Below are 12,035 nucleotides of genomic sequence, written 5' to 3'. Positions count from 1 at the left end.
AAGTGATATAAATAATAATTAGCTTGGTTATGATTATTGTTTTACAACATATACATATATCAAAACATCAAGTCATATACCTTAAATACAGATATGATTTTTATCTGTCAAGTGAAGATGGGGGAACAAACTCTCTCTGTAACATGCTCAGTGAGAAGAAACTCTAACACACAATGACAGCAGCCTCTTTGTTGTCCTTCATCCTTTGCTTTTACAACTTTGAAAGATGGAAAATCAGACTTGCCAAGAATACTGTGTGGGTTTAGCTACACATCTGGTGTGCCCTACCTTGTCCCTTCCTGTTGATATCAAGCAGATAACCAGGAGGTCTCAGAAGTAAAGGAGGCAAATTCTGTGGTCAGATTCAGGACATTCACTTGTACCCCAATCTTTCCTGATTTTGGAAAAATGATGTTAATCGTTGCACACACACAGAGAGAGAGAGAGAGAGAGAGAGAGAGAGAGAGAGACTTGCGGCCCAGATTCTCGCCTTACCTTCTTTCAGCATGCCTACTTTTAAGCACTTCATGAAGCGGCAAGCCTGGCAGGATTTACGTCTGCGCTTTGTGATTTCACATTCATTCGTGGCTGGGCAGCTGTATTCTATATTACCTAAAACACAAGAGTTGGGAGAAAAGAAGCTGTTAGACTTGCAGAGCCGAGGACATATTATCATCCCAAACACAACACCAACTCTGTTGCTTCTGCCTCTGCTCTTAAAAAAAAAAAATGTCACAGGGGGTCATGACTTGTCTGCCTGTGACAGAGCCGGATGCTGGCCACAACCACCAAAGACACAGTGAACAATGAGAAGACAGGTGGTAAAGATTTTCAAAAGATTAAGTTTGAAATTAGCCTTTGAAACCCTTGCCAAGTACAGTCTTCCAGAAGCTCAGGACCCAAAAGAAAAGCAGATTATGTCCAGAAAAGCTCAAGTGTCAACATTGTATTCTTTTATCGACCATCCAGTCTGGGTTTTTTGTTGTTGTTGTTGTTGTTACTAATGCTCAAATATATCATATTGTCTTTTTTGACACTGAACTGCATACACCTCACTGTGAAAAACAATCAGCAGGTGGATTTGGGATCTTGTAGGAAGTCTCTGGCGGGTAGGACCTGAATCACACGGTTCTCCCCTATACAGTCCCCAGTCTTCACTGGTTTATGTCTAGCACTTGGTTTGTTGATGAAGATGGTGATGATGAGGATGGCTATCATCATGTAAGGGCAGGAATGGACACTGAGCAGGTTTTCTAGGATCCAGCAGACCGGGTAAAGGAGGAGTCAGAGTCCTCAGTGGTTTTTTGCAAGTCTTTTTATTGGGATTTACCCGGTACACGGCAGGCGGGGTGCTGGGGGGCCAGAAGGCTGGCAGGCCTCCCAGCCCCCAGCAAGTCTTCACTCTCTCTGGGCTCTCCCGCCTTTTCTGCTTCTCTCGGCTTCTCTCTCGGCTTCTGCTGCTCTTCTCGGCTTCTCCTGGCATCCCCATGATGCCGCCCTTAAAAGACCAGTCTTAGCCCAGGTGAATCCCATCTACCTAGGCCCACGCCCTACTCCAGGTGCCCGCCATCAGGCATGCATTCAGGACAGCAAGGATCCATCATCTATCCTGATGGCGCGAGGGCAGAAAAGCCTGACATTTTTCCTTACCCTACACATCATCACCATCCTCACCATCACATTGTGTTCATTATACTAGTATAATGGAAGTTCATTAAAAAAAAAGCCACTATAAAATTAACTTTTTTCATATTAAAGTTTACATCATTTATGTCAGTACCTACACATTTGAAATAAGTGTATCATCAGAAGAAGATCCAAACTTCAGCTTGACTTTTTTCAATCAGTACCAATGACACTGTGTGGGCTATGCTCTAGGGCTGCCTACAGCTTTGTACAGAAGCTGCCTTTAAAATAAAACCTCTCTCCCCTATCAGCTGTGTCACATCCTGCTTGAAAGTCTTTCGTTACTTTCTAACCCTTCCCCCTGGTGATTAAGTGCATTAGTATCTTAATGAAAATGCATTCTGTTTATTGCCCTCTTGGGAAGGGGGAGGTCATCACACCAAATGCATAAATTGTCATCAGAGACGGTCTGGGCTTAATTGCAATTTTGCTGCTCCATGTTTGCAATACTTGGGGTCCATCCAAGTCCCCTGAAACATGCGCAGATTCTAGTAATTAGCATGGAGTCTGCCTGGGACCGCAACATTGATGAAATATTTCAGAGTTAATCACACTTTGTAAACACTGATTTATATTGACTACCTTTCTCTAGGCTGATGTCTCCTCATTAAATATCACATTAGTGGATTGCAGGATTGTACAAAGACTCAACTATTCAGCAACTGCTAATTCAACAGGAAGTGATACCTAACCACTTATAACTACTGAAAACTGGTTAAGTATGCATGGCTGAGAATATAAGAGGCTGTGCATTATAACTTCAAATAAGCCTATCAAAACTGTTTGACTATATTAACATTCTAATTCAGGGTTTTTGTAATAAATAAAGCAGATACTTTTTAACATAAAAGGTTAATAGTAAGAGTAATACTAATTACATCAGTAGAAGCATACACTGTCACCTTCCTCGGAGATATCACTGATGCTATGCTGCTGGAAGAACAAGTACTCAAAAGAACCAGACTAGCTGGGTCATGGCTGAGAAGGAAAGAAAGGCCTAGAACCTGAACTTCAGATAAACCATTTTTCACTGTGGAGTTTCTCTAACCATCACTGAAAATTTATTTTGCTTCAAGAGATGTTGCTAGTAATTTTCCAGGGGTTAATTAGTATTCTACTACCAGAATTTTCCATTTTGCATGGCTCTCACTACACTCATTGGAAAAGACACAGCTTTTGCTTTCTAAGAGTTGAAGGATGACTGTTTAGAAAGAAAAACATAATGGTTGTCTTCCCTTTTTGTGACTGGAGTCAGTGTGAAGTCGTGCTTAGTTTGCTTCCCATGATCCAAGCATGGGCATTAGTTCCCACCTATTCAGTGCTAGAAACTGCTATGCGGACGACCCACCCTTCCAGACCTTCACAGTCATCACCTTTCCTTTCAAACTAATTTCTCCCCCTCTTGGAAAACTATATCTGCATTCTCCAATAATACACTCGACAGGAACCTGATTCAGGCCTGAGTGAGTTCACACCCACAGGCACTCTGGTTCATTCTGTTCCCTCTCATCCCAGCTGATTCCTCTACCATGTTCCTCTTCCTACAACCTCTTTGATCATGTGATCATGTCACGAGCCCAATTAAAAAAGAAAATGAACAGATTCCTATGGCCTTGTGAATTAAATACAAATTAATAGGCTAGAAAAGTCATCCCTCCATTTAATTCTCCTTTACTTTTCCAGCAATGTTACAATTACTACCTTCTATGAACTTTCTGATGCAGTCAATTTGATTTATTCATTTTTTCTGTGTCCTTCAGACTTCCTTCTGGGAATGATCTATCTTAGGCCCTCTTTTCTACATCAAATTACTTCCAAGGCTCAAATTCCATTCAAATCTTTCCTGAAAATTTCTCAGATCATCCTAGCAGAAAATGGTTTCTTGGTTCTCCTATCTTTCTAGGGACTCTCATTGTATACAGATGTGCAATATTTTGTTATACCTCTTTGCAGTTATATTATCCAAGAGATGGCAAGATCCTGGCAGCAATGGCCATTTTTAATGTGCTATAGAAATCTTCCACAGAAAGGTAGCTTATAAGTAAAACAACAGACTTAAAATAACAATATTTTTCTTATCTCAAGGTCATTTCTGTGAACATCAATTGTAGTGCAGCAATGCAGGAATACCCACAGAGTCAAGTGAACTGAAAGTAAAATTCAAAACACAAGGAAAACCATTCCACAAGTCATCCAGAAAAGTAGAAGAAAATATTTTTTTCAAAATATTGAAAAATAGCTCTGACAAAAATAGAAAAGCATGGCAAAACAGAGAGATCATCAAAGGTAAAACCAAAATTACACAGTCTTTGGGGAGTAGAAGTGTAAGAAAAAAACACTGTGATTTTAAAGAAAATAAAAATGCATCTTGGGATGAATAGGTAAGAATAAAATGAAAATAAAGATAGCTAGCACACAAAGGTATTCAACTTTCACCCCATTGTAACATGTATTATTATTTACAAACTAGGTTCCCTCAGAATTGGAGCCACACACTGGAGAAAACAGGAGAGCGATTCAGTAATAGTCGCTAAATCTATGAATGACTTTCTTGTGAACAAATGTGTAAAGATTTTTAAATTTCTTCCAAAACTAGAAGGGAAACTGTTAAGTGGACACACGAGAGTTTCAGATCCCCTATAAAGAAGTACTATAACTTCCTTTCTAACCATTACACTGTGCAATTCTTCAATGACAGAGAAAGGTAAAGTCAGAGAAATTGTTCAGAGTGTCTTAGCATGAATTCTTGAGGGAAGTGCTTGGTCTTATTCAAGGCTGCTCCTCAGTGCTCATCATAAGCCTGCAATTGTGTATCATGTACAAGTTCCTCAGCTTTACAGCAAAGATGAGACATGCAAACAAATACCAATACAACTTGGGGTACTGTACAATCGTTTGGGTTCAGATTGGCACGCACAGCACACAATTGCATGCAATAAATTCTTGACAGAGGAGCGAATGATTGAATTATATTGAATTATACTGTGACCAACATAGAAATGACTACATTGGGGTAAAGAAATCTTCCCAAAGCTCTAAAAAACACAGCACTTTTACTTAAAAAAAAAAAAATCACTGCAAAAGGAAAGAAAAGAGAGTGGTCCTTCATGTTTTTCTAAATGATATATTTATAACCTAGGTGTACAGAAAATGTTTATGATGAATCAAGCTTCCTTCAGCCAAATGCCATGTTTCAGTCAACTTGTCCTGGCATATAAAAATGATAACCTTGATTTCCCCAAGTAATACTGGTTTATATCTTGAAAAACAAATCAACAGCAATCTAAAGAACTTATTTGCTGGAGGAAAGTCTCTCTAATTTCCAAGCCCTCCCATTGAGTTACTTAGTTCATTGCTGTTTGCTATGATTGCCCACCCAACAAAGCCTTTGATCCATGTGAGAGTCTACAGAGATTCTGCCCTTGAAAGACCTTCCCTGGTGCTTTTTCTATTCGATAAAGAAAGCATTTTATCCTAAAAATGAGCTGCCCCAAGCACCTGGGTAACACTGTCCCATCTATTTTGGTAATGGCTCAGAGATATTACTCCCAGTAGACAGTATCATCTCTATGGGGCACTTGTTTTCCTTCCATTCACGAAAAGTGAAAACTAGACAAAAATATTTCCACTAGCAACTGTGGGCACCTGGAATGTTAACACTGGACAGTCGCTTAGGAAGATGCAGAAGTTATTGTTCACAGTCTAGGATTCTCATTTCAGACACGGAGTTTTCTTGGATTATAGCTTGCTATTTTCTGGGACACATTTGTTAGATGGCACCAGGGACTGAATTGGGCAGCTACTGATGATTCGGCTGGAATTTTCCCAGTTTTGTCAATAGCTGTGAAGGCAAACCTCTGTGGCTGCAGGAACCAAATCAACATGGAAGCTTTGGGTTTTTAAACCAGGCTGACAAGAATGATAGAGCAATTTATAATATCTCCTGGCGGCTTTTCAGAAAGTCCTGGGCTCTGATGACTTATTTCAGAGTCTTTTGTACAATTAGTTTGCAGGCAATATAATTTTCTCACTTACCGCTTAATAGAATCTTGCAGCTAGCTGGCGGATAGAATAACAGGTTGTATGTAAAGCTCCAGCCTGGAGTGCCAGTGGATAATTTGTATATTCCTTTCAGTCACTTAATGGACTTTTACAGTTTGGCAGTGAAAGGGCTGAATGATGTAAATTAGCCTGGCATCTCAAAATAAAAATATATGTCAAATCTTTACTCTCAACTCATATCCCTCGCACCCTGTAATGATGCATTTGGCTTTATTTGCTTCCTGGGCGGTTCCCTCTTTTTCCTCATACAGACATCATAATTGGAAAACCAATTGGAAAGCATCTGTATATTTCCCTCAATTGTTTTAATTTTATTAACAGAACCAAATGGCTTGAGATGACCCAAGGGGCACTCCAAACAGGGTTTATCCAATTGTTTCCCAACATTAAGTGATTTCAAAATAATGGGATTTGCCTCGACACACAATTACAGAGCATTGAGAACATGCAGGCAATAATCTGTAGTATTTTTGTTTTAAATGCCCTAAACCATAAAAAAAAAGAATGAAATAAAAAAATACCCTGTTTCCTGTATAGTAGTAAAGGTTTCTCCCCTGGGTGAGAGAAGACCCTTTTCTTTTGTGTCTTGTAGTAATGCTCCTTTGTTTCTAGCTACTTTCTGAAATTAAACTGCATTTCATCTGAAATGAAGTACCACCATCTATATAACTGGGATTTTAAAATGTGGAATAATAACTTATGACTTATCTGTATAAAAAATGTCATAATTCCATCAATGCAAATATTAAGTTAAGGGTGCTATATTTTTTCCCCCAATGAACACACCCACAGTTAGGCTTCCAAGTAAGTTACCTAGGGATATTACATCTGTTCCCATGGGATTGTTCAAATACTTTCTGCAGTTTCCTTTCAGACTGCCGCTGGGTCACTTTCCAGCTAAAAGGGGGGAGTAGAAAGGATTTAAATTTGACCTAATTTGTATTCCCCAATATTTCACTGCCCTCTTTATCACAAGACATGATGCCAATGATTTCTGGCCACAACTACAATTAAAATTTTCCTCAGACATCACAGAACTGCCATCACTGGAGATATCTGGGGAACCTGACTCAGGCTCTAAGAGAGGACTCCCCCAAAACATTCTCAAAATGGCAGATCTGAAGGGACACTAAGCCAGCTGCTTCGTGGAGGTCGTGGTGATTGATGTGGGGGGAGAGGAGGGCCACGGCAGGGTGACAGGCACCACTAACTCCTCTCAGAGCAATTTCATACATGGGCTTGGGCAGAGAGGAACATTCTTTGCTTTTCTGCTGCCCCAGTAGGTTCTAAAAAATAAGGTGAGGTGATCATCGGGGCCTCCCTGGTGGCGCAAGGGGTTAAGACGCAACCTATGAAACTATCTGCAGCCACTGCAGCACGAGTTTGATCCCCAGCCAGGGAGCTACCCACATGGTGCAGCAGATCTCTCCTGACTCGCCCGCTGCTCCCCTCAGCAGTGTGTTTCAGTCAATCTGCCCGTTTTGTTCCCCACTCTGAACTCTGAAGAATCCTCTCACCTTTCACATCTCTGGCCTGTACCCCAGTTCTTGTATACATAAATCAATCTTAAAAAAATAATTATAAGGTGATCATCAGGCGGGCATAGAGAAGATCCTTGAGATCTGATTCCTTAACACGCCATAGATTAAATTCTGATGCTCACAAGTGTCATCTAGGAGTCATAGTGTGGTGTATTTCCAGTTCAGGGTTGGCTCCCAAATAAGAAAGAGCTGGCGAAGAGAGCTACCAGCGCCCAGGTTTGTAAGCCCTGCGCCAAGTCTCAGGACTGAAGACCAAGACCAGTGCTGGGTTTCACTCTCAAGGCCACCCACCTTGTATTGAATGAAAAACAATTTAACAGGACAGCAGTATTGTAAAGACAGGGAGAATGATTTTGCTTCCAGTTTAAACAGACATATCTGACCTCAGATGCCCCTGAATTTATAAACATTCTTTTATCGCTTAATACTCCAACTATTAACTGAACACAGGGCACTGTACAAGTTCATCTTAAAGATGGTTTCACTTACAAGTGGAATACAGAGAAACCAAACAAAGGGTCGGGAAAAAGACAAAACTTGTTAGCTGGGGGCCTCCCAGGTGGCGCAAGGGGTTAAGCACCGCACTATGAAGCAATCTGTAGCCTCTGCAGCACGAGTTCGATCCCCGGTCGGCCAGGGAGCAACCCACATGGTGCAGCAGACCTCTCCTGTCTCGCCTGCTGCTCCCCTCCGCAGTGCATTTCAGTCAGTCTGCCTGTTCTGTTCCCTGTTCTGTCTCTGGTGAATCCTCTCACCCCCCCCCACCCCGCATCTCTGTCCTGTACCCCAACTCTTGTATACATAAATAAATCTTAAAAAAAAAAAGTTGCTAGCTGGAAATAAATCCAAGACATCCAAAAGAGAAGGGGCCAGGGGAGGGGGTAAAACAGGGAAGGAAGAGCACAGGGGACTGTGGTGATGGAGCAAGGGTGCGTGGCAGGGGGAGAACTACTACGGGACTACACCTGAGGGAGGATTCCAATACCATACAAAAATTAACAACAACATAAGAAAATAAATACGATAAAGAAATAAATAAGGAGCTCATCTTAAAGAGAAGGTGGGGGAGACTCTTGCACGCCCACGGTATGCCCACCCTCAGCATACTGCCTGGCATGTGGTTCAGAGAAAACATCTAAGGAAATAGTGAGCAAGGGGGGAAAGAGAGGAAAGGAAATGGCAGACCTGAGTTCAAACCCCAGCCCTGCCATTTGTCAGCTGTATGGATTTGAACTAGTTACTAAAGTACAAAAGAGGAATAATCCTACCTGCTTGATGACATTGTAAGAATGACATGAAACATAGGTGTTCAAATCATATATAATCCTGTTCTGCCTACTGAGAGGAGAGCAGAGGAACATGCAAGATTCCATCAATTATTAAGTACTTTGATTCTGAGACCTGAAGTTTGAGCATATTATTAAAAAACCTTCCTCCGATTTATGCAAGGATATCAAAATGAACACACTGTTCCCTCAGAGAAGCCAAAAAGGGGTTTTGTCTTCCAAACATCCCCAGCGTGAGTGATGTATTTTATAGGAGAGAAAGAAGTTCACAGCACGGCATTTCTTAATTTGTCTAAGAAATGAATTTTCAGGTATCAACCATCTGTGTCGATGCTTTTTGTCATGTACACAGCTCATCCACTACCCATCACTAGGTGTGAATGTAAGTGGAGGTAAAGCTTCTACAAAGCTCCTCAAGATCTCGGATCACAGTCCTGGATCAACTTGCCCACCTAGCCCAAGCCCACCCTCCTACCTGACACCCACACTGATGACTCCGTGTGCCTAGAAATCAGGGTTGTCTTTCCTGCTGATCCTCTTCCTGTGCTGCTCTATCATTTCTTCTCCCAGGACCTCCCAGACTGAGGGAGAGGTCCTTAGGGGAACAACTATTTCATCTCACACTCATCTTCAGGTGATTCCTTCTCTTAGCAATTAACCTACTTTACTACATGTTTCAACGAAACAGCCACCTCCTGTCCCAACTGCATATTCCTTGAGAGCAGGGACATAGCCGCCTGGGAGGCCCCCGTCGCTTGACAGAGTGTCTGCTCAAACCTATGACCCACAGAAACACTGCGTATCTACAATCTTGATTTTTTGTGATTCTACGCCTCATGCCCTCATTTTAATGTTTAGTCCCAAATTATTCATTTAAAAAAATCCTAAGGTTAATAAGTTAGACTGATAAGCAATCTACCTGTAATACATCATTTGGCACAAAGCACCACAGATTTATAGGCTCTTAGATGGGATGCAGTTTAGACTAGACGCAGCATGAGTATGTGTTGACTTCCCTGTGATCACCGACCCTCTTTATGTGAACACATGCTACTTAATTGCAGAAAAAAGGCAGTGCCTCACATATCCTTATATCCAAACACTCCTTAAATGCACCCAACACAACTCACATTTCAGCATCTACAGTGAACACTTGTGTGGTAGACGTACTATATTTGTCTATACAAACCCCCATCTTGCAGATGAGAGAATCAAGGCACAGAGAAGAGGTTACAAAGCCCCCAAGTGCCCAAGTGCCAGGGCTAGGATTTAAACGTAGGTGGTCTAGATTCAGTGTCTGTTTGTAATGATGACGCAACTCTCTCTGACTCTAACCTCTTAGAAGTAATTAATAAGTGTCATTTAGAGCAGAAACAAAAAATGAAATTCTTGTCCACTGAGCGGGTGCTCTGTGTAGCTACCCTTGTTGCTATTGCTGTTGGTTGGAGAGGAAATGCTGATGCCTGGGAGTGGCAGGTGAAGGGTGGCTCTTGGCATTGTCTTTGACTGTTGTCAGACTTATGGCGCAAGGGCAGCTGTGAGAGAGGCTAGGGTTGCCTTCAGAGAATGGAATCTCTCAACACCTCTTAAAGAAATCCCTCGGTTTGTTTCTGTCCCCCTGTGGTGTGTGGCCAGTTTAGTTCCACAGAAACCAAACAGACCATGTCACCAAAGCAACAGGTGTCAGGTTGTCCACAATGCATTTTGAAGGTCCCAAAATAATGCCATTGTTCTTGACAGAGAGAAAGGAGAGTGTGTTGCGAAATGCATGTATAAGGGAATAAATGTATAATAAACATACACTCATTGATGAAAATGGAAAAGATATGTATCCCTCATCCCAGGTAGGTTGATATACTGTTTTTAGCTTTGATGTGATGACATCTTCTTGGAGAAGCTCACACCCTATTTAGCTACTCTGCTTAATTTATAAGTCCCCACAGTGCAGGGGATATTACCCACAAGTCTTAAGAGATCCCAAGGATACACTGCCATGAGAAAGGTGTGTTATCTGAGTTAACCCTAACCCCCAAATTCACTGCACTTGGTACCAACACCAACTTCCATGTGTTCTTTCTCTACCTACAAATTTTAAACCACTTGGCTGTGAGTCTGTGAGAAACCATTTGCTTTCTCTCAAGGCATGAATCAAAAAAATCGTTATTAAATAATCTTAGTGAAAAAATGGTAATTAAGTCTAAAGCATCTACTGTCTTTACCTCTTTTATTGTGGCAGCTAAAAAAACTCCAGTAAGTACATTTGACAAGTGTGGAGGCATCTGAATCATGGGCTATGTGACCAGAGCAATGTACTCTAAAATAGAAATTTGATTTCATGCCAATCTTGAGGTTTTCCTTGTGCCTTGAAGAGTAAGAGCAAGTACATCCTTTCCTATACTGTTTTTAAGGGCTTTGCTTTTAGATGCTATCAAAGTGTTCAGAATCTAATATTAATATTAGATTCTAACTTCAAGATCAAGTTCATGGTGTAGTGGTGGATGGAGGCTGGACTTTTGGTGGGGATCATAAGGTAGTACATACGGATGTTGACGTAATATTTTTAATATTGCACACCTGAAATCTATACAATGTTATAAGCCAATGTCACTTCAATAACATTTTTTTAAAAAAATCAACTCTACATATACAATATGTATCTATCTGTGTCCTCCAAAGTTGGCACAGATTTGGGGAAACCCTGCCCTATATAAGAGGTAGAAATAGCTCCATATTTGAACTGTTGGAAGCAGGAGAACAGCGATTACAAGATAAGATGCTGGAGTCAATGTGAGTTCAAGTCCTGATTCTACCATTTTCTGTGATACTTGGAGACAACTGTTAAAGGTGAGGTTGCTTTCTTTGTGGATGAAATGGAATCGGGTCAATGGGCCATTGGACTATGGTGGAGGGTTTGGTGAGAAGGGGCAAGGAATGAGGGCTACATTTGTAGGGGTGTGGATCTGTGCTTTTAAAACATGGTGCTGTGATCAATGTACTTAAAAAAAAACTTCCAAAATAAAAAAAAAGCAGAAACTTAATTGTTAAAAATAAAAGAATTGAGAATGAATCCTCACTGAGAACCAAGAACCTATAGAAATGGGGTGATGGGCAGAGCCCCTGACACAGAGCACCACTGATAATGGACAATAACTACAGCATTTTAATAATGGACAATAACTACAGCAATAACTCAGGAAGGAGTAGGGCCAGGAGAGTGAAGATGACTCCAGAGGAGTCCAGGTCATCTGCAGCAAAGGAAGTTGCTGGGCAGAGGACTCTCCTGGCCTTTGTGGGAGAGCAGAAAGTCCAGCAACACTGGGGACCTGTAAAACCAGCAGGCACATTATGAGATGGGAGGCAACAAACATTCACCAAAGAGTAATAACTAATTACCCCCAAGGGTCAGAAAAGTCAGACAGAGCTGCTAGCAGGATTTAGAGAAAGCCCAGAGAATAAGCTG

At 41.3% G+C, this 12,035-nt stretch overlaps 1 protein-coding gene across 4 annotated transcripts in view; it reads right to left on the bottom strand.

Moving 5' to 3' along the window:
• ESRRG (estrogen related receptor gamma) overlaps positions 1-12,035 on the bottom strand; it is a gene marked incomplete at both ends in the record, with an annotated part of 444,488 nt that overhangs the window by 148,957 nt on the left and 283,496 nt on the right. For 3 of the 4 annotated variants that reach the window (XM_084244946.1, XM_084244947.1, XM_084244948.1), the window contains one exon: positions 496-612. The exons of the other annotated variant lie outside the window; for it this stretch is intronic. In XM_084244946.1, coding sequence (XP_084101072.1) covers positions 496-612 — 117 coding nt within the window. The remainder of the gene's footprint in view (positions 1-495; positions 613-12,035) is intronic. 4 annotated transcript variants of the gene reach the window in all.

The sequence above is a fragment of the Talpa europaea genome (assembly GCF_964194135.1).
Source record: "Talpa europaea genome assembly, chromosome: 10".
In the NCBI taxonomy this organism is placed as follows: Eukaryota; Metazoa; Chordata; class Mammalia; order Eulipotyphla; family Talpidae; genus Talpa; species Talpa europaea.
This window is presented reverse-complemented; position numbering and strand designations above follow the sequence as displayed.